The 22,080-nt window shown below is 51.1% G+C and overlaps 2 protein-coding genes across 3 annotated transcripts; one reads left to right on the forward strand and one right to left on the reverse strand.

Annotated features, from left to right (window-relative positions):
• Nucleotides 1-1,168: 1,168 nt before the first annotated feature.
• Nucleotides 1,169-17,980, reverse strand: CCS (copper chaperone for superoxide dismutase). Of its 2 annotated transcripts, XR_015549702.1 has the most exons (9): nt 17,724-17,980; nt 17,323-17,395; nt 11,261-11,398; nt 10,872-11,049; nt 10,231-10,291; nt 5,471-5,548; nt 5,296-5,399; nt 4,925-5,190; nt 1,169-1,837 (listed from the first exon to the last, which is right to left on the reverse strand). XR_015549702.1 is itself a non-coding variant. In XM_004437673.3 (8 exons), the coding sequence occupies exons 1-8, from the start codon at nt 17,760-17,762 to the stop codon at nt 5,037-5,039; spliced, it is 825 nt and encodes a 274-aa protein (XP_004437730.1). In that variant the 5' UTR covers nt 17,763-17,980; the 3' UTR covers nt 4,866-5,036. The 2 variants fall into 2 exon arrangements, 1 of the variants encoding a protein (XP_004437730.1); XM_004437673.3 differs by lacking the exon at nt 1,169-1,837 and having other exon boundaries at nt 4,866-5,190.
• Nucleotides 17,973-20,667, forward strand: CCDC87 (coiled-coil domain containing 87). The gene has a single exon (XM_004437671.3). It carries the CDS (start codon nt 18,022-18,024, stop codon nt 20,596-20,598), a length of 2,577 nt encoding a protein of 858 aa, XP_004437728.1. The 5' UTR covers nt 17,973-18,021; the 3' UTR covers nt 20,599-20,667.
• The last annotated feature ends 1,413 nt before the right edge of the window (nt 20,668-22,080 follow it).

A 22,080-nucleotide genomic window follows, 5' to 3' on the forward strand; every position in this document is an offset into this window, starting at 1 on the left:
TACTTGTATTGTCTCAATGTTAATTAACTGGTTTTGATAACTGCACTACACTTATATAAATTAACATTAGGGGGAGTTGGTGAAGAGCACAGTGAACTCTACTGTTATTTCCTACATAAATGATCTTTTTAATATTGAGATACAATTCATTCACCATAAAATTCACCCTTTTAGTGTACAATTCAGTGGTTTTTAGTATATTTGCAGGGTTGTGCAATCATCACCACTCTCTAATTCCAGAACATTTTAATCACGCCCCAAAAGAAACCCTGTCACTCCCCATTCCCTCCTTCCCCCGACCCTGGTGATCACTAATCTTTCTGACTCTGGGTTTGCCTATTCAAGACATTTCACATAAATGGAATATACAAATATATGACTCTAGTGTCTGGCTTCTTTCACTTAGTATAATGTTTTCAAGATTCATCCACGTTGCAACATTTTGTTAATCTAAAATAATTTCAAAACAAAAAGTCTTTAAAAATTGATTTTAGGGTTATGATTTTTAGCTAAAATGTATAATTTTTTTAAAGACACATCTTTCTTTTTATTTATTTACTCATTTTTTTTGCTTGAGGAAGATTCACCCTGAGCTAACATCTGTGCTAGTCTTCCGCTATCTTGTACGTGGGTTGCCGCCACAGCATGGCCGCCAATAAGTGGTATAAGTCAGTGCCTGGGAACCGAACCTGGGCTGCTGAAGTGGAGCATGCTGAACTTAACCACTAGGCCATGGGGCCAGCCCCAATATAATTTTTTTCTTTAAGTTTGGTAAATGGTAGTTGAACAGTTTCATTGTATTTATAAGTTTAAGATTTACCAGGAAGTTTGTTGAGAAGTTTACATTTAGGCCAGGCATCTGTGGTATTTAAGAAAATTAAATATGGGGCCGGCCCCATGGCTTAGCGGTTAAGTGCACGCGCTCCACTACTGGCGGCCCAGGTTTGGATCCCGGGCGCGCACCGACGCACCGCTTCTCCAGCCATGCTGAGGCCGCGTCCCACATACAGCAACTAGAAGGATGTGCAGCTATGACATACAACTATCTACTGGGGCTGTGGTGGAAAAATAAATAAATAAAGTTATTTAAAAAAAAAATTAAATAAATATGCAAATGCAATTTTAAAAGTTCGAGGGAACTTAAGTTACAAATGGGTATGATTATTTAAGGGAGTCTAGTGTATCCAATCTGAGTTTTATTAAAGAAAAGGTAAAGATAATAGCTCTTATTTTACTAGATTTATAAATAGAACAATAAATTTTGTAATTTGAACTTATAGGCTTAAGGAAAACTAGGTTTTAAATGTATTATTTTAATAAAATTGAATTGTAATTGTATTAGTTTCTTCCAGCTGCTGTAACAAATTACCACAAACTGCGTGGCTTAAAACAACAGAACTTTATTCTCGCGCAGTTCTGGAGGCCAGAAGTCCAAAATTAGTACCACTGGGCTGAAATCAAAGTGTCAGCAAGGCTTAGCTCCCTCCAGAGACTCTAAGGGAGAATCCGTTCCTCGCCTCTTTCAGCTGGCTTCTGGTGGCTGCTGGGATTCCTCGGCTTGTGGCTGCGCCGCTCCGGTCCTCAAGCTCAGCATCGCCAGCTCTCTCGCTGCTGTCTTCCCATTGCTTTCTCTGTGTGTCTGTGTCGAAACTGCCTCTGCCTCCTTCTTATAAAGACACATGTTCTGGCCTTTAGGGCCCATCCAGGTGACCCAGGATAATCTCCTCATCCGAAAATCTTTAATTTAATCACATCTGCAAAGATCCTTCTTCCAAATAAGGTAACATTTACAGCTTCCAGGGATTAGGATCTGGTTACTTTGGGGGCCATTTTCAGCCTGTCACAGCAATTAAAAAAAAAAAAGTAGTCGCTAATCGTCTTTTCAGTACACCAACACCACTAATTTGTGTCATAAACACATGACAGCAGGATTCTTTCCTGCTGAAATTGTTAGCGGTATTATTAGGCAATGAGACCAAGGGAACCCAGAGCACTTTCCTCTTTGCCTTAAAGCCAAGCTCTCTCTGTTATGGTGCTTCCCTCACCCAGGTTTTAAGGTGTAATCTCCTCTCTATCTCTGGCTAAGATACAGCAAGTCGTTTTTGGAAGTAGGTGACATATATGTATTTAAGTCACAGGGGAAGTTTCAGGAAGGAAGGTCCTGAGCTCTCCTCCTACACCAGGATAGGGAGCAGCAGGCAGACACACTGCTCTGAGAGGATGGCAGGCCCTGAACCAACCATTTTTCACAAGTTGAGACTAATAGTGCTCAAACTTTACTGTGCTTCAAAATCACCTAGGTGGCTTTTGAAACAGACTGCCAGGCTTCACCCACAGTTTCTGATTCAGTAAGTCTGGAGTGAAGCCCCAGAAGGTGCATTTCAAACGTCTCCAGGTGATGCTCATGCTGCTGGTCCAGGGGCCACAAAGGCCCCCATTTGAGAGCCGCTGGCGGTGGAAAAATTAGAGGAGACAGGGAGGAGGAACGGGAAGAAGGGTTTTCAGAAGCCAGAGTTGCACTCGCCTTCACACCTGGGGCCCTTCTGAAACAGCCCCAGCTCTTCCAAGGACCCCCACCTGCCGCCAGGAATCCTTGAGAAGAGGCTCTGCCACTGCTCCGAAGAGGGACTCCAGCTGGGCCCCTCCACCAGGATTCAGCTGGGGAGAAGGTCTCCTACTTGGGAAAACAGGAAGGTCTTTCACTGTTCGCAGCACTACAAACTCACAACGTGGAATCCCAGGCAGAACTGAGAATGGAGCGGCAGGAGGGGAAAACCCAGGGAGGAGAGGGCAAAGATAACAAATGGCGGCTGAGAGAAGAGGGGGCAAAAGAAAGTGTCTGGGTTCCCTGAAATGCAGCTCAAAAACCACTAGAGTTACACACAATTTGGGGCGGTTGATGGATGAACAATTTTTATTTTAATAGCCATGAATGTACTTTTTCTAGCAAACTTCTATTTATGACAAAGAATCTTGCTTTCAATACTTTATAATGAGAACCAATATAGTGGTGAAAAGCATAGACTTGGAGACCACCCAGCTCTGTAGCTTGCCTTGGCCACATTACTAGCTGTGTGACCTTGGGCAAGTTACATAACCACTTTGTGCTTCAGTTTCCTCACCTGTAACACAGACTAATAATAGAACCTATTTGTCATGAGGATTAAATGAATTATTGCAAGTAAAGTGTTTAGAACAGAGCCTGGCACTAATAATCCCTATATAGGTATTAGCTAATATGATTAAAATTTCCTTTTTAAGTTTCAAAGTGAATCAATTTAAAGAAAAGTATTTGGTAAATGATAGTGCAGAGAGTTTGTGGACATGGCTGAAGCTGAGAGGTAACACAAAAATGCCTGAATTTGGCAAAGATTTTCAAACTGTGCTCCCTGGAGTCACAGAACTTTCGGGAAGCCCTTAGTCAGGACTAAGCGTCTTTGGCTGCAGCTCCACTTCTGCTTTACAGATGGGGCTTCAAGATGTTTGAACAGTGTTCTGTGATTTAAAACCAAAGTTTGAAAACCACACGGCTAAGAGTAGAAGAGAGAAAAGCTAAAGTGGATGTTGATCTCTTAAGAGTGGTAGGGGATGGTAAGCAGCTTAGCCATAAAAGGGTTAAATCCAGCTATAATCCCAGAATGAAGGTGTGAGGAGGTCAGGGGTTGGCTGTGGGCAGAGTCGAAGGGAAGTTCCTGCAACGATCTCGAGGTGGAGAAAGACAGCCTGAGCTCCAGGCTTAAGAGGATTTGGTTCCCCAGGAACCAAGGGGAGCTGGAAAGCAACCAGAGTAGGTTTGGCTGAGCATAGGAAGAGCAGGGTCCAAGGGCCGGGCTAGAGGCAGAGCCAGCAGCCTCAAGGGAAAACAGGCAGGGCCTGGGCAGTGGGAGCAGAGCCAGGTGCATCTCAGCCAAGACCAACTCACTGTCAAACCACGGGCCTGGTTCCAAGCAGGCAGGGTAAGGGGCAAAGTCTGTACTCTGACAGGCCACCGTGTCATAACAGCAGCTTGATCATGGATGAACAAGCCTGACACAGTCCAGTGGGGGAAGGGTGGGGGGCAAAACAGATGAGTGGGGAGGCCCAGAACCCCCCGACCCACACTAGTCCTTGGATACCGGCCACCCTCATGAGAGGGGAGCTTGGCTGTGGCTGCCTCCAGGCGCCCCGTTTGGCCTCAGAATTACAGCCACAGCTCCCTTAACTTACCACGTGCCAGGCCCCGTGCCAAACACTTCACTTATTAGAGTAATTAAGAGGCTTTTACGTATGAGTAAAGAAATCAACTCAAGCCAGATTAATTTTTAAAAAGGTGGGGGATGCATTGAAAGGATACAAGAATGTCTCTTGACCCCCAGGTCAGGAGGTAGCTGACCTCAGGAAAGGCCTGGTGCGGGGGACTCTGGAGCTTCTGGCATTCTCCAGCAACTTCTAGGTTCTCTCTGTGCATCTGCCTCACTCCTCCTCCTCAGCAGACCGGCTTTTTCTGACATTCAGTGGATAACGCAGGGAGAAAAGGGCCGCCCACAGTCCCCATATTCCCATGCTACAGATCCAACCCAGGGAGAAACTAAGCCTGGATGTGCTCTGATTTCTCGGGGAAAGCAAGGCCTTGCCTGAGTCAGGTGTCCATTTTGGTTAAAATCGGTCATAGTGAGAGGAGGGGGACAGGCCGCAAACAGAAATATGACTGCTGTGGCCCTTCACTGTGACCCTGAGGAGGAGGATGTGGCCCTCATATGTGTGTGGATTTGAATCCAGTTTTGTTTGGTTCCAAAGCCAAGAGGTGGCCCTTGACAGGGAGGACAGCAGAAGGACTGTGCTCACCAAGCCCATTAAGGCATATGGGACATGGACAGAACACCGACTTCCATAGGAAAATAAAACTTTAATTTGCCAAGGGAACATCACAGCAGCCCGTATATACCTGGTACCCTAGTTCTCCTAGGACTGGGCAAGCAGGGGCCCCCTCTGCTCCCTCTGGAAGTGGACGGAGCTCAGCTGGGAGGACAGAAACAGACTCAAGGCTGAGGCTGTGCTCAGAGGTGGGCAGGCGGCTGGGCAGGCTCCCTTCGTCCCTTGCCAGCAATGGGCCGGCCTCGCTCCTCCCAGATGGTGAGGCCGTCGCAGGTGCAGAGCTGCTTGGGGTTCTGGAAAAGGCCAGCGGAGCGTGCGATGATGCCACAGGCCAACCTGTGGAAGCAAGTGTGGTCACAGTGGGCACATGTCTGGGCCCCTTGAGGGTTCCACAGGCACTGCTGGCCGAGCACAGCCTCTTGCCGGGGCGGCATTCCTCACCTCTCTCCTGAGTTCCCCGTGATTTTGGATAGCGGATGGCCGCCCCGGCCCAGGTCGTCTTCTCCCTCGTCGATGACCAGGCTTCGGCCAATCACATCCCACACCTTTAGGGGGAGACAACGGCCTCAGACAGTGGACCTGTTAGGAAAGGTGCCCGCCTTCTTCTCCATCTTACCTTCAGCTGCTCATCCTCTAGCCTGAAGACGGCTCGGCCGTCAGCATCAGCGTGGACATTCCCCAGGTCTCCGCGGTGCTGCAATGAGACCCGAGGGGAAGCGGGCACATGGGGCACAGCTGCTAGCTTCTGGCTTCCCAGTATCTGATTCCCCAAAAGTACCAGTGTCATCCTGTGGGTACAGCCTGGTAGGATGAAGGGACAGCCCAGGACACAAGAAAGACAACTGGATGATCCCTCCCTGGAACTGAAATCCTGGGCAGAATGACAGTGCTCTGAAAATAGCCAGTGACCCCCTTCCTAGAAAGTCATGCCCACTGGACCAGACTGTTTTTTTTACGAGGCCATTGCCCAGCCCTGCATTCCAGCCTCAGAAGCCAGCCCGGTTCCTGCTTCTTTCCGAGGCCGGTTCTCCAGCCTCCTGATGACTCTATGAGCCCCTGGCCCTCTGCAGTTCCCCGGGCCTTAAGTTGGCCAAGCTTGGCTTTTTTTTTTTTGTGAGGAAGATCAGCCCTGAGCTAACATCCAATGCCAATCCTCCTCTTTTTTTGCTGAGGAAGACTGGCCCTGGGCTAACATCTGTGCCCATCTTCCTCTACTTTATATGGGACGCCGCCACAGCATGGCTTGACAAGCAGTGCGTTGGTGTGCGCCCAGGATCCAAACCTGCGAACCCCGGGCTGCCGAAGCAGAGCGTGTGGACTTAACTGCCGCGCCACCAGGCTGACCCTGAGCTTGGCTTTTTGACCCTCAGATGCAGCCAGCATCCCTTCCCTGATGTCCAGCCTCCAAGAGCAGAGAGAAGAAACACAAGGGGCAAAGGGCCTATGCTGCCCCCCAGAAGCTGGCTCTGCCCACCTTCTCCCTTGGAGATAGTGAAAATGTCATAACACATCTACTGAGCACCTCCTACATCAGACACCCTCTGCCAGGCATGGGTGGGGTGCACATGTGGTCACCACCCTCAAGAGGTTCGCAGCACAGCGGGCAGCCAGAGGTGGAACAGACTAGTGATTACACAACACAGGGTCAGTACAACAGGGAGTGTGTTTTCTGGTGACAAGACCTTACTGGTGAGTCAGAGACCCATGTCTGTGCAAATAAATTGACCCCAACCTGACACTTTGGGCAAAATCCAGTGGCTGTGCCAGTGTGGGCTGGTACACATGGCCTCACTGCAAAGCACAGTCACAAAGCATGTCTCTGTGTGATGAAGCTGATAAGCAGCAAGAAGAGCCACTTTTGCTTTATCTTGTTTTCCAGAGACACATCTGCTGCTTACACCCGGCACTTTTTGTTACGCCCTGTGTTGGGGGCTTTTATGGTAGAAAGTTCAAGAAGGGGGCGCCATGATACACAGCCTTGAGGAGCGTTTTCAGGACTAGGCTGAGGGAGCAAGCAGCCTGGCAGTGTGGCTCTGAGGCATGACCCAGCAGCAGGGGCTCGGGAGAGGCAGCGTTTCCAGTCCCTCCCCTGCACACGGTGAGTGGAACTGGGCTGGGTGGCCTTGAATGTCACACCAAGCAGCCGGGCAGGCCCTGTACCCTCGGGCACTGGGGAGCCAAGAAGGGTTTCAGGCAGGGGCATGACATGGTTACTCCTTGCTTTGCAGCAATCCCTCTAGTACAGCATGTGAAAAGAAAGAATTGGAGGGGGATGGGAAGGGAAGGAAGCTAAGAGACCAGTTAGGAGACAGGCAGAGGGACAACCAGGCTTGGATATAAATTCCCACACTGAATTCATTTCCCATCTGGGCAAAACCAGAGCTGAAATCCAAAAGAAACTTGCTGGTCACCATGGTGGCCTTGGCCACATAGCTTTTGCTCAAGTCTTCCTCTGTCTATATCAAGGGCTTGGGTACAAGAGAGCAGCTGGCTCCAGCCCCTTCTGATTCCCTGCCTGAGAGGGGCCTGGTCCAAGGCACAGGTCGAGAGGCTGTCTCTTGCCCTTCAGAAACCTCTACTTCATAAGACACACAGGGCTGCCAGTTTCCAGATACTCTTTGCTGGTTCATGCCTTGAGGGCTTTGCCTATGGAGCTTCCTCTGCTGAGCCTGACATTCCCACTCTCCGGTTCTTCACCTGCCTAATTCCTGCTTAGCGTCTTTCAAGGCTCAAGAAGACAGACTCTAAGACGCACCACCCCGTATTCACACCCTTGTGTGCTCCCCCACTGAGTGTGGGCTGGACCTAGTGTCATTTCCATGATTAGGTTACAAAAGAGTGTAGCTTCAGTCTTGGATGCCCTCTCTCCCTCTCTCAGTGACTCGCTCTGAGGGAAGCCAGCTGCTGTGTTGTGAGCTGCCCAAGGGAGAGGCCCACGTGACAAAGGACTGATGTCTCTGGCCAACAGCCAGGGAGGCCCTGAGGCCTGCCAACAGCAACAGGAGTGAGCAGATCCTCCCCACGTTGAGCCCTGAGATGGCTGCAGGCCCAGCCAACACCTTGACTGCAGCCTGTGAGAGACCCTAAGCCAGAGGCCCGCAGCTAAGCTGTGCCCAGACTCCTGCCCCAGAGAAAGTGTGAGATGATATATGCTTGTTGTTCTAAACCACTAAGTTTGGAGTAATCTGATTCACAGCAATAGATAACTGATACCCTGAACACAAGTGTGGCACTGTGCAAATATGCCAGAAAGGCCACTCTAACTTCTGAGGGGCAGGAGGCGGGGGGGGGAGTAAAAACTTCTGACCATTAGAAATGTGACAGAGTTGTCAAAAGTCCAAAAAATCAGTTACAGGAATTAAGAAACACATACCACGTTTTCATTGGTTTTGTGGCGGAAAGTTGCAAACTTTCATCAAGATAGAAAATAAAAACCAGGGAAGCCTGAGAGTCCTGGGAGGGCGTAAAGAGAAGTCGCCAGTTCCCAGGACCAGGAACCCCAGGGCCTGCCCTCGTACTGAATCTCCAAGTAGGAGGAACACATACCATCAAAGTGGGGGAGATGGTATTAGGTGTGTGTCGACAGTGCATTAGGAAACATTAAATCACTGAGAGAGAAGGCAATCTTCCTGGGATGACGAAGTTTCAGTTTGGTGTTAACAGTTCTCTAACACCTCTAACACTGGCTAATCACTTTAACAAAGATACAGCGGGCCTCAGGCTCCAGCGGGACTCTAATAACCCTTTTTACGCCTGCATTGATTTATTTTTACAATGATGCTCCTCTTATGGCTGGAAGTACTGGTTTTCCATTCTCTGTGGCAATATCAAGTTTCTTTTTTTTTTTTTTGTGAGGAAGATCAGCCCTGAGCTAACATCCATGCCAATCCTCCTCTTTTTGCTGAGGCAGACTGGCCCTGGGCTAACATCTGTGCCCATCTTCCTTCACTTTATATGGGACGCCGCCACAGCATGGCCTGACAAGCGGTGCATCGGTGCGCGCCCGGGATCCGAACCCGGGCCACCAGCAGCGGAGCGTGCGCACTTAACCGCTACACCACGGGGCCGGCCCCTCAAGTTTCTTGTCCGAAATAAATCTACCTTAATCACATGAAATGGTGTCTTAATTTGCTTTAAAATAATGGTGAAGAAGGGCAGGGAGTGCAGATGAAACAGGACTGGCCATGAGGTGGTAACTGTTAAAGCTGGGTGAAATGGGGGCTGGCCCAGTGGCGTAGTGGTTAAGTTCGCGTGCTCCACTTTGGCAGCCCCGGGTTCGTGGGTTCAGATCCCAGGCACAGACCTAAGTATCACTTAGCAAGCCATGCTGTGGCAGGCGTCCCACATATAAAGTAGAGGAAGATGGGCACGGATGTTAGCTCAGGGCTAATCTTCTTCACCAAAAAAAAAAAAAAAAAAAAAACCTGGGCGAAATGGACATGGGGGTTCAGGACACTAGTTTCTCGATTTTAGAATAAGTTTGAAACCTTCTGTGATCGATTAAAATGTCAAAAATAACTAAATTTGCCTAAGGAAAAAAATGAGTCAATTTAGATCAAAATATTGAGTAACTAACAGAACAAGTAGTACTCAGATAAGGCAAAAATCAATAAGGCAGGATGTGACTCACTGCCATTAGGGAAACAATTCTCTGGTGAAAAACGAAACTCCAGGACCAGGAATGGCCTTTTCAGTTTAGGTAAAACCTTCTCCAGGAAGCTTTCTCCCACTGCCCATGCTCCTCAGGCTGGATCCAGTGCCTGCTCTGGGCTCCCAGGCCTCCTACAGGCTCCTGAAAGGATTACTTCACTGCCCTGCAACCATGGAGTCCTCAGTGGCCTCTCTCACGGGACTGTGGGCTCCCAAAGGGCAGGCCTTGGTCACAGAAAGTGTCAATAAATGTTCTAAACTGAACCAAATAAAGTGAGGAGAAGAGACCCCACCAGAAAGGAATCCCAGGGCTGGCCCCATGGCTTAGCGGTTAAGTGCGCGCGCTCCGCTGCTGGTGGCCTGGGTTCGGATCCCAGGCACGCACCGATGCACCGCTTCTCTGGCCACGCTGAGGCCGCATCCCACATACAGCAACTAGAAGGATGTGCAACTATGACGTACAACTATCTACTGGGCCTTTGGGGAAAAAAAAAAAAAGGAGGAGGATTGGCAATGGATGTTAGCTCAGAGCCGGTCTTCTTCAGCAAAAAGAGGAAGATTAGCATGGACTTTAGCTCAGGGCTGATCTTCCTCACACACACACAAAAAATAAATAAATAGATACAAAAGAAAGGAATCCCACTCTAAGGCCCCAAGAGCTGCCTGCCCTATCTCTGAGACCCTGGGTTCTCTCTCAGCCCAGGCCTCACTCAGATGGACACTTACCCGGTCAGAGTCCTGGGGGCCCCCATGAGACATTCCATCAGGGTTAAAGTGGTCCCCACAGCTAAGAAGAAAAGGTAGCCAGTGGTCAGCGAAACAGCAGCTTATGGGTCAGGTGATCCATCCTCTTACTTAAAGTACATTTGTTTCACTCATTCAGTCATTTATTCATTCATTCAACAAACAGGCCCACTCTGCGCCAGGCTTTGGATTGAGGGCACTAAGAAGAATTGGACATGGGTCCAGCCCTCAATAAGCTTCCAGGGGAGACACAGATGAGTAAACAACTAATTGCATCACAGTGTGACAAACAGCATGACACGGGGACCTGCTCTTCCCGTGTCCAGCAGTCACCTTCGATCTCAGAGGCAGTAAGGCGGCTACAAGCAGGAGCATCAAGGTCAGATTTTGGTTCAAATTCCCACTCTACCATTTACGTGCTCTGGGGCCTTTAACAAGTCATTAACCTCTTTGAGCCTCAGTTTCCTCATCTGCAGACTGGGCCTGTGTCTATGTGCCTCACAGGGTACTTGTGAGAACCAAGTGTGAGAGTGCATGTAAAGGGCTGAACAGAGGCCCCTGCACATAGTGGGGACACAACTGGAGGGATGAGGATGCTACAAGGGAAGTCAGAGGCGATTTACCTGTTGCAGTTCCTTGTGAGGTCCCCGAACTGATGGACATGGAGCCCATGTAGCCCAGGTTCCAGGCCATCAATGGTCCCCTCGATGAGGCAGCACTCTGGGGTCAGCTGTAGGAAGCGCACCACCCCCTGCACGGGGCCAGGCCCCCCCAGAATGGCCACTGCTGCCCCCAGATTCTCTGCAAGGTATTAGACACCCGGGCTGGCTCGCTACCTCACCCAGCCTCACTCCCTTCATCAGCTCAGGAAGGGCGTGGAGAGAGCCCCACATAACTTCCACGCCTTCCCCAAAGCCACTCCAACCCAAAGCTCCAAAATCCTATGGTTAGATTTGTAGCAGCCTCAGCCCACCTCCCTCCCAGAGAGGCCAAGGCCGTAGTGGTTACTCACGCAACAGGCCACTGCCCATGCCCTTGAGTACTGCCTGCCGCCCCGTGCCTTCAAGGAGGGCCTGCACCTTCTGGCTGGGCAGGGTGGTCTGCACCACAACCATCTGGTTCTCCAGCTGCACCTCCACACTCTGGATACCTAGGAGGAGGGAGGGGACAGAGGGCAGCAGAGGGCTGGCACCCCTGTGCTGGGAGCAGAGAAGAGAGAAACAGAGGGCAATTCCCCATCCCTATCTTTACCAACCTTCCCACAGCCAGAGGCAAGCTTGGAAGCTGCCTTCTAGCTGTGTGAGGTTCTTAATTTCTTTGGGTCTGTTTCTTTACATATAAAGTGGGGATAATGCCACCTCACCCCTAGGATTGCTGTGAGTTCTTATTACGTGCCACGTGTTATTTATAACTTTTGAAACATAGATAATTCTTTAAAAATGTTTTTATGGGGCTGGTCCCGTGGTGTAGTGGTTGAGTTGGCGTGCTCTGCTTCAGCGGCCCGGGGTATGCAGGTTTGGATCCTGGGCGTGGACGTACACCACTTGTCAGCCATGCTGTGGTGGCAACTGACATATAAAGTGGAGGAAGACTGGCACCGATGTTAGCACAAGGCTAATCTTCCTCAGCAAAAAAAAAAAAAAAAAGTTTTTATAAAAATGGGCTATCAATAGCCACATTATTCAGGATAGCCAAAACGTGATGCCCATCAACTGATGAATGGAAAAACAAAATGTGTATCTGTACAATGGAATACTATTCAGCCATAAAAAGGAATGAGGCACTGACACATGCCACAACATGGATGAACCTGGAAAACACTATATTAAGTGAAAGCCAGTCACAAAAGACCACATAATAGATGATGCCATTCTGGATGAAATGTCCAGAATAGGTAAATCTAGAGACAGAAAGCAAATGAAGAAGTGGGACAATAGGATGGTGATAGCTAAAGCATATAATTTCTCCATGGGGTGACAAGATGTAAAATTGATAGCGATGATAGTAGCACAACTCTATGAATATACTAAAAACCACTGAATTCTATACTTTAACTGGGTGAATTTTATGATATATGAATTATGTCTCAGTAAAGCTGGTACATACATTAAAAAGGGGGGCCTATCTCCATCATCATGAGAGCTGACATGTACTCACACTATGGGCTTTTTTGTGCTTACCCTGTATTAACTCATTAGATACTCAAGTAACTCTGTGAGTTGGGTACTATTATCCCTACATCACAGATGAGAAAACTGAGGCACAGAGAGATTAAGGAACTTGCTTAAAGTCACACTGTAGTGAATTGTGGAACGAATTCATCCTAGGCAGCCTAGCTCTGAGCCACTTCACCTGGACACTGCTCACCCTGAGAAGCAGCCCCCTAGCCTCCAGGCTGGGTGGGGACCCCCAATTCTGTCCTCTTGTAAGGCTCCCACTTCCCCTGAGTAACTCATGCTACACTGATTATAACCCTCTGTGAAGGCAGGAGCTCTGTGTGGTCCACAAGGGTCAAGTTCAAAAGTCAGTGTGTCTCGGGCCGGCCCTGTGGCTTGGTGGTTAAGTGCGCGCGCTGCGATGCTGGCGGCCCGGGTTCGGATCCCGGGTGCGCATCGAGGCACCACTTCTCTGTCCATCCTGAGGCCGAGTCCCACATACAGCAACTAGAAGGATGTGCAGCTGTGACATACAACTATCTACTGGGGCTTTGGGGGCAAAAAATAAAAAATAAATAAAATCTTAAAAAAAAAAAAAAAAGTCAGTGTGTCTCAATTGCCTTCCAAATTCCTGAGGTCACCCCTGTGTGTACACAGCCTGTGGGATGATTCTGACACATGTTCAGCTTTGAGGGCCATCAAACCAACTCAGAGAAGGAAGAGAAGGGGCTTCTCTTTCATTCAGATGTTCGGGGCTCCCAAGCCTTTTAAAAGAATTTTCGAATCCTTAGCCAGTGCACAGGGGATGGGATGGGACCTATAACGCTGCTCTCATCTGCAGGGCTTACACCACTCTGCTTTGATCTTAGTGTGTTCGTTGCTCTGTGGGTAAACCCCGGGGAGCCGTGGGCAGCCCAGAAGGCAGAGGTTACACAAGGCATTTCACGCTCCCTTGAGCTAGCACTCCGTGAACCGAAGGCTACGCTGACTGTTGGCGTGTCCTTCATCCTTGGTTTCCCTCCTCCGTATTCTTGTAACAAATGTGCGCTGGGCATGGAGGAGGCCAGAGTCAGGAAAAGCACCCACCCTCGTCCTCAGGGAGCCCACAGGCTGCGGGAAAACCCAGACTATGCCTGGATCAACCATCAGGCAGAGACAGGAATAACAACCCCCGGGTATAGACAAGGTGCCTCAGCTGTTCAGAGTCCTTCCAGCTCAAAGGAGGCAAAACTGGGACCCGCTACTGGGAGGAGGTAGCACTGAGAGACAGGAATGTTTGGTCTGTGGTTATAAAAGGTCTCATTGGCTTGCTTCTTCAGATCCCCTGCGGCATTGGTGACACTGTTGGGGGAGGAGCACCATTTGTAAGAGATGAGATAGACATACCCATTTCTTCCCCTGCAAGCACAGGGCGATTCTGTGAGAAGAAAACCCCCCAAACAACCAAACTGCCCCTCACTTCACACAACATGTCATCCTGGGCCACCTGGCCACCTGTGAAGCCTTGGAGCTCCGGGTCCACCCAGAGGTGCCAATGGCTGCAAAGCGAACGTAGGGAGGATGGCAGGGAACTCTTGAGGCCTGAGCCTCCACAGTATGCCAAGAACTGTGCGCTCGGCTTTGCACACATCAGGATGGTGATACTGTCCTCATCTGGCAGGTGAGGAAACGAGGCTAGAGGGTTATACAACTGGCTTGAGGTCACAAAGCTCAGAAGGCAGCCTGTCCAAACCCAGAACTGATGCTTGGTCCCCTCACCCCACAGGAAGTAGGGTTGGGCCCTAAAGGATTGATTGTCTGTGGTTCCCAGGGCTAAGATAAGCATGCAGTGCAAGAGGTTTTGGTTATGAACTTGCCTATCCTTTCATTTAACAAATATACACGAAGCACCTATCATGTGCCACGTTCCAGGCAGTGCGGATATAGCAAGCAACAAGTCAGCAACATCTCTGCCCCACAAAGAGCACGCGTTCCAGTGCAGGGATATGGATATCAAATACACACACAAGAGAGATTCAGATAGTGAAAAGTGTGATCAATGAAACAGGTGTGGGAACAACTGCAGGGGCGAGCCTCTTAGACAGGCTGGTCGAGGAAGTCTCTCTGAGCCTTTAAGCAAAGGCCTAAATGTAGTCAGGGAAGGGCATTCCAGCAGAAGGAACAGTATGGGCAAAGATCTTGAGGCAGGAACGACATTGATGTGTTCTAAGAAGAGAAAAGAAGGCCAGCCTGGCTGGAGCTGGGAGTCAAGAGAATAGTAAGATACGAACCTATAGGTGGAGACCTATCAAGCAAAGTCCTGTAGGCAACAGGAAAGAATTTGGGTTTTAACTTTAATGCAATGGGAGGCCATTGGGAGAGGCCATGGAATGTAGTGGTTGAGCGCATGGGCTCTGTCCTGAGTCTGCCACATACTAGCTGTGTGGTCCTTAGACAAGTTACTCAACTTTTCTGTTGAGTTTTCTATTCGGTTTCTTCACCTGCAAATGGAGATAATAATACTACCTACTTCAGAGGGTTATTGAAAGCCTAAACGGGTTATCTCATATATAGCACAGTACCTGGCCCATGAGAAGCTCTCAACATTATTACTACTAGAGGATTTCAAGCAGTGGAGTGACATTATCTGATATATGATTTTAAAATTACTCCAGCCTTTATATGGAAAAGCTATGGGAGGGGGCAACAGAGGCAATAGGGAGCCCAATGGTGAGGTCCCTGGGTGGGTCGGGGAGAGGTGAAGTGGCTTGAATTGGTGCGAGGGCTAAAGTATGGAAAAAGAGAGGCTGGATTCTGAGTATGTTTTAGACAGGCAGCAGACAAGACTTTCTGATGTACTGGCTTTGACACAGGTGGGTTCCTGCTCTAGGGTCTCCTAAGAAGATCTGATTCTCTGCTCCTGAAGTGGGAGGGCCCCAAGCGGGAAGCTCCTTGTAACTATGCACTTCCTCAACTCTTGAGCTGAGTCTGAACCAAGAAGGCGGCTGGCTCCCCAGCTGAACAGCAGTTCGGTTTGGCTGGTGCTGTGGACCATGGCCAGGCAAGCCTTTGTTTAGCTCAGAGCCCAGGGAGGGAGAAAAGATGAGGCCACAGGGAACTCTAGGGTGTGTGACAAGGGTTCAAGAAAGTGAGCCTTGGGCTGGGAGCTCCTCCCACTTACTCCTAAGAGGAGAGCAGAGTCCTCTTCCCCAAAGGCCCAGGCCTCTAGGAGAGGGCAAATCAATCAATCGATCAATCTGTCTCTCTTTCTCTCTCTCTCTCCCTGCATTCTGGGAAACTACAACTTCCCTCACAGCCCCAGAGAAAGCCAAGCTGGTTCCAATGACCCGGACCAGAAAACCTAGAGTCACCAGAATCTTTAACTGTGCCTAAGAAACCTGCTGAGGGCAAAAACTGCCCTGGGTCTGACAGGTAGTCCAGCTGTTTGCTCTTCCAGCAAGAATGTTTTACAGGAAGTGGAGAGCCCAACATCCTGGAAGGCTTTGGTCAGAACACTCCACTCTCAGAGGAATGGCTCAATCTTCTCAGACCTCACCCACCATCCCAAACAAACCCAGCTTCAAGATCTGTCCCCCTCATGCCTCCGCCCAACCACATTACCACCTGTAAACCTTTCTCTCATAATTCTTGAGATTTAGTGGGCTCTCACCATTCCCTAGAGACCTTCCCTCCCCTCCTTCCTCTCCTCTGCCCTCTCCTCCTTCCTCTCCCCTGCCCTCTCCTCCTTCCTCTCCCCTGCCCTCCTTCCTCTCCCCTTCTCTCCCCTCTGGAAGCCCTTCCTCTCATAATTTCTAAGATTTAGTGGGCTCTCGCTGCATGCTAAAGACCTCCCCTCCCCTCCCCTCCTCATCTCTTTCTTTCTTTCAAATATTTTAAGCGCCGCAGGGGCGCTCCGGCCAGCATGGTCCCCTCCCACTGGTGGTGGCGCAGCAGCATTCCGTCCTGGACTCTGCGCGCCCACACTCCTAGCACCTGCAGCCTGCAGGACAGCTTGCACAAGACTTTTCTAAAGTGCTTTATGTGTATTAACTAATTTACTCTTCAAGACTATCCTCCAGAGTAGCTTTCATTATCATATCCACTTAAATGCTGAAGAAATGGAGGCACCAAATGCAACATGCATGATATTTTGGTGCCATAAAGTGGCAAAGAGGGAATGTGAACCCTAACAGTCTGACTCTAGAGCACATACCCCTAACCACTATGACACACTGCTCCCCTATACAGAGCCAAGTGTCACCACTGTCCCAGCCTCAGAACCCATCTCATCTCATCTTCTCCCAGAACTGCTCTTCCAAGAGCAATGCTTGCATGCTCGTCTTTACCTGAGGGCAGAGTCTGTGCCTGAAACACTTGTGAACGCCTCTCCCTAAAAAGGCCCCAGCATCTGGTCCACACCTGCTGAATGACTGGAGGAACATTTAACAGAATCAAAGGAAGGCAGCTCCCAGTGCCATGCTTGTGGCTCTGCCTTCTCAGATCTTTCCAACTGTGCCGGGTCACCTCCAGACCAGCCAGCTGGATAAGAATCAGGAGCCGCTTAGCATAGAACTCGGCCAGGGCTGCCGTTTGCTTTGTCAAGACTAAGCTGTTTCCCAAGCAAGGGAAACTGCCTGTTTTCCAGGGTCTCCCTCTGTAGGTGGGGCCATTCTCGGCTTGCTCCTCACTCTCCAGGCCCCTGAGGTTTAAGACACCAGGACAGGCAGTTAGAGCCAGTAGAGAGCTCTGGCAGGGCAGGCTTGAGACCGGGACTCTAGGCTCTGCCTCTGGGTCTCTGTGTGACTCTGAGAACATTCCTTCCTTTCTCTGAGTCTCAATTTCTGCATCTGTCAAATTGGAGTAGGGTTGGTCTAAGAGATTTGCCTGCCCCTCCCCGAGGCCTTCGGACTATCCGCAGAAAAGTTTATCTGGCTCTTACCTGCCACCCCTTGCAGGGACATGCGCACAGCGTCCACGCAGCTCTGACAGGTCATCTGCACCGCGAACTCCAGCTGCAAGGGCGGCAGGGACAGGCCGATGAAAGCTGGGGACCCCTCTTGCGTGACCCTATCTCCCCTATGACCACCCCAAAGACCTGGGGAAACACCCCACGTGACCCCTCCTCAAGCGCCTTCTTCATTATCACTCACGATCATTCCAAGACCAAGACGCCTCAACATTAACGCCAGGGGCCCTGCTACTCTCGCACCCCACTTGCACGTCCCGGCCCCAGGCCCCGCCCCGGGTGCCCACTTCTTCCCGGCTTCCCAAGTTGACGAGCACCCCAGCGGCCGGGGCTCTCCGCCCGGCGAGGCTCCCACACGAGGCCTCGACCCTCACCGTGCAGGCGGTCCCGCTGTCCCCCGAGTCCGACGCCATCCTGGACCCAGTCACCGGCCGGAGGACCCGAACTCCCCGGGCCGCGAAGCGCAAGGCCGGAGCAGCGCCGCGAGAAACCCGAGCCTCGGAAGCCACACTTTGCCCCGCCTCCTGGTGCGCGCGCACGCAAGGCCCCGCCCCCAACGGACGCGGGGTTGCGAGCACGGGCTGCGCAGGCGCACTCCGGCCGTCGACCCCTGGTTGCCTTAGTAACCGCTTGAGCGCCTCTGCTGGGACCGCCGGCGCCACCAGCGCTGAGATGGAGCCGTATAAACCGGAGCCCGAGCTCCAGCGGTTTTACCACCGGTTGCTGCGTCCGCTATCGCTCTTCCCCCGCAGGGCGACGCGCCCAGAGTCTCAGAAGCCCCTCCCGCAGGAGGTCCCGTTGCTGCTGCCCCTGCCGGTCTCGCGGCTGACGGCGGCGTCGCTGTGCCGCCAGGTGGCCGAACGGCTGGCCAGCAGCGGGCTGGCGGCGCGGCTGCCTCCCGAGGGCCGACTCCGTTTCACCGAGGTCATCCTGGACGAGCTAAAGTGCAGCTGGCGGGAGCCTCCCCCCGAACCTAGTCTGAGCCATTTGAACAACCAGAGGCTGCGGAAGCGGCTCCAGGTCTACGTGCTGCTCAGCAGCGAGCAGCTCTTCTTACGCTACCTGCACCTGCTGAAGACCATGTCGACCCCCGCAGCTGTCTTCACGGAATCCGCCACGCTCACCCGGTTGGCCGCCAGCCTCGCCAGGGACTGCACGGTCTTCCTCACCAGCCCCGAGGTCTACCGTGGCCTGCTCGCCGACTTCCGCGCGCTGCTGAAGGCGGAGCAGGCCCAGGGCGGCGTGCACAGACTGCGTCCCCACCACCCGACCGTGGCTTTCAAGCTCTCCCCAACCTTATGGCATCACAGCACCGGCTTCACCCAAGTGCCGTGCTCCGGCCTCAACCTGAACTACCTCATCCAACTCAGCCGCCCGCCGGAGTTTCTCAGTGAGCCTGGATCGGATCCAGTGAAGGAATTGAAGTCTATCCCCCAGCTGAAGACGACAAAGCCTCTCCGCTGGCTGACCTCCATGCAAAAGAGGAGAGAAAGCGACTTCAGTTCCCCACAGTTTGTGAGGTACTCTCAGGCTCCCTCCAGCGAGGCTCCCCTCACCTCCCACTTGCCCCTCTACTCCCAGCCCCGGAGGGGCCAGTCCTTGCCCTCTTTGCGTGAGGGCTGGAAGCTAGCAGATGAGTTGGGTCTTCCTCTGCTCCCCCCTCGCCCCTTAACCCCGTTGGTCCTGGTTGCAGAGAGCAAACCAGAGCTGGCAGGGGACACGGTGGCTGAGGACCTGAAGCAGATGACGAAGAACTTGAAATTGGAGCGGACTCACTGCTCACCGCTGGACTCAGGCCTGCCCCCACTCCTGGGGGCCCTGACTCGCCGCCCAGCTGCAGCACATCGCGTGGAAGAGCTGCAGAAAATGTTGAAGGGCCTCGAGGAGGAAGAAGCCTCTGGGCGGTCGGGCCCCCAGTCCCCTAACTCCCCTCCACTTCAACCACAGCCAGCGACTGTTACTCTGAAGCTAAGAAATCAGGTCGTGGTCCAGGCAGCTGCTGTCCGGGTCTCTGAGAGAAACTTTTTGGACTCCTTCCACGTTGAGGGGGCAGGAGTCCTATACAACCACCTGGTTGGTGAACTGGAACCCAAACTTATTGAGGAAATGGATATTGATCGCTTCGTTGGCAGTAGCATCAGGGAAGTCTACAAGGAGTTGATGAGCCGTGTCTCTACTGACCACTTGTCTTTTAACCGGGGACCGCTGGTTGAGCCTGCAGCCGATAAAGACTGGTCAACCTTCCTGACCTCAGCCTTTCTACGTCAAGAAAAACAATATCGCATCGTCAACCCGAACCTGGCTGGACTTTATTCCCAGAGAGCAAACACTTTACAGTCCAACCCTGATAGGATGGTCTCGCTCACATCACTCCAAGCAAGCAAAAGCTTGGAGAGGCGGTCAAACAGGGCCTCGTGGATGAACTGGTGGAAAACCACCGTGTCTGTGGACGACTACTTCAGGTACCTCGCCAACCAGGAGACAGATTTCCTCCACGTCATCTTCCAAATGTGTGAAGAGGAGGTGCCTGTGGAGATTGTAGCCCCTGTCAGAGAGTCCCTAAAGATTCCGCACCCACCTGCCTTGCTAGAAGATGAAGAGCCAGACTTTGTGCCAGGAGAGTGGGATTGGGACACGGTGCTGGGGCACAGGCTAGGAACTAAGAGGACCAGCATCCTGGAAGAACCCCACAAAATCCTGAGCCTGCAGAAGCGTCTGGAGCGGCTCTGGTCCATGCTTGAGGTCCCCGACAAGGACCGGCTGGACATGGCCATCAAGTACAGCTCCAACGCCCGTCTGAGGCAGCTGCCTTCTTTGGTGAGTGCCTGGGAGCGGGCCCTGCGGCCCATTCAGTTGCGGGAGGTGTTGCTGGGGAGACTGGAGTGGTTTGAGCGACAAGCCTCTGACCCCAACCGCTTCTTCCAAAAGACTCACCTGGGTCTGAGTAGCTTCCTGGAGGAGAATCAGGTCCGCAGCTGTCTACACAGGAAGCTCCATCTAGTGGAGGCTCCTTTGGCTTCCCTCCTGAAGGAGATTGAGTTAATCTTCGGCGAGCCAGTGACCTTCAAGGGGCAGCACTACTTGGACAAAATGAAGCGCGACAAAGTGGAGATGCTCTACTGGCTGCAGCAGCGACGGCGGGTCCGCCACCTGGTCCAGGCCAAGAAGGCCTCCCACCAGTCGGCCGTATTCAAGAGGTTCAGCGGCCAGCCTTTAATAGCTCCTGAGAATACTCCCAATACGCTTTGATCAGGCCAAGTGCCCTCAGATCCCCCCCTCACCCCCAAACACCCAGCAGCTCATCCAGACCTCTTGACTGCTTTGGAAGAAGAAATATCTAGGCCTGCACGGTTCAGGAACATTGTGTTTCTGACTACCGAGGGACTGAGATGAACACTTTATTTTGACCATGAAGCTCTCATAAAAGAATCCCCAAGCCCAGTGTTCCCATTTGTGTCAAGCCATGCGCAATACAGCCAAAGTCTCATATATCAAAAGAACTGAGATCGTCCCTTGGAGTTCATTGTAACAGGAAATGTCAGACAGAAGCAAACCATCACCTTGGGAACACCTCAGCGTTTCTGTCATGCTACATTAAATTGGCTGATTAGAGCCCCAAATCAAGAGGCTCTATGGCATAATGATTAAGAGCTAGGGCTGTGGGGCCCAGCCCCATGGCCTAGTGGTTAAGTTCAGTGCTTTCCACTTTGGGAGCCCGGGTTCAGTTCCCAGGCACAGACCTAAACACAGATGTTAGCTCAGGGCAAATCTTCCTCAAGCCAAGAAAAAAAAAAAAAATAGCACTGTGGAGTTAGTAGATGTGGGTTCAGATCCTGGCTGTGTAACCTTGGGCAAATTACCTAACCACTCTGCACCTGGACCACTGAATGTCAGATGAAGGGCTTGGGTCCAGGTTGTAGCTCCTTCCAGTTCTAGCGTATTGTGGGTAGAACTGAAAATATTTATTAAATTTTCACCAGTTTCTATAAGCACAGAATGATACAGAATACACAAGGGTATGCACTGGATAATAAGTCTCCTCCTCATCCCTACCTCCAAGACCTCAGTTCCCCACCCTGGAGGTCACAACTATTACCAGTTTCTTTCCATTTTCTCTTTCAGCAGATATCTATTGAGCACCTCCCAGGTGTTCCACGCTTGGTCTATAGCTCTGAACAAAATGAAGACTCCTACCCTTTGCAGAGTTTACATTCTACTGGTGGGGGCAGACCATAAATCATAATTATAGTACCTAAGCACATTGAATAGTAGAATGTTGGAGAGTGATATGTACTGTGGAAAAAAGAAAGAATAGGGTAAGAGGAAATGAGAGGTGAGGGATGCCGTCTTAATTAGGGGAGTCAGTGTAGGCCTCACTAGGAAGGTAAGATTTGAGCACAGTCTTGAAGAAGGGGAAGAAGTGAGCCCTGCGGACATCTGACAGCCATTGCAAAGCCCCAAGGCAGGCAGGTGCCTGGAGTGTTCCAGAAAGCCAGTGTGAGTGGAGCAGAGTGAGGGGGAGAGATGAGTCAGAGGGGTCAAGACAAGGTGCCAGGGGCAGGTTAGATTACGTAAGGCCTTGTAGGCCATTGTGTGAACTAGTTCCAAGATAGCCTATGCTTATGTGAGCACATGTGTATATATTATCTATGCATAAGTTTATAACTACACCAATGGTAGCACACTGTACCCATTTTGTCCTTTTCTTTTTTCATCTAACATTCCTCAAGC

This window comes from Ceratotherium simum, chromosome 34, assembly GCF_057802395.1.
Source record: "Ceratotherium simum simum isolate JZ-2026a chromosome 34, ASM5780239v1, whole genome shotgun sequence".
NCBI classification, from domain to species: domain Eukaryota; kingdom Metazoa; phylum Chordata; class Mammalia; order Perissodactyla; family Rhinocerotidae; genus Ceratotherium; species Ceratotherium simum.

Bases quoted from the DNA above. Each gene is read 5' to 3' on its own strand.
- CCS (XM_004437673.3), bottom strand. From the start codon at position 17,762: ATGGCGTCGGACTCGGGGGACAGCGGGACCGCCTGCACG. The intron at 17,396-17,723 runs GTGAGGGTCGAG...CCGCCCTTGCAG, and splicing joins ACAGCGGGACCGCCTGCACG to CTGGAGTTCGCGGTGCAGAT. The intron at 10,292-10,871 runs GTAAATCGCCTC...TTTTCTTCTTAG, and splicing joins CTCACAAGGAACTGCAACAG to CTGTGGGGACCACTTTAACC.
- CCDC87 (XM_004437671.3), top strand. From the start codon at position 18,022: ATGGAGCCGTATAAACCGGAGCCCGAGCTCCAGCGGTTTTACCACCGG.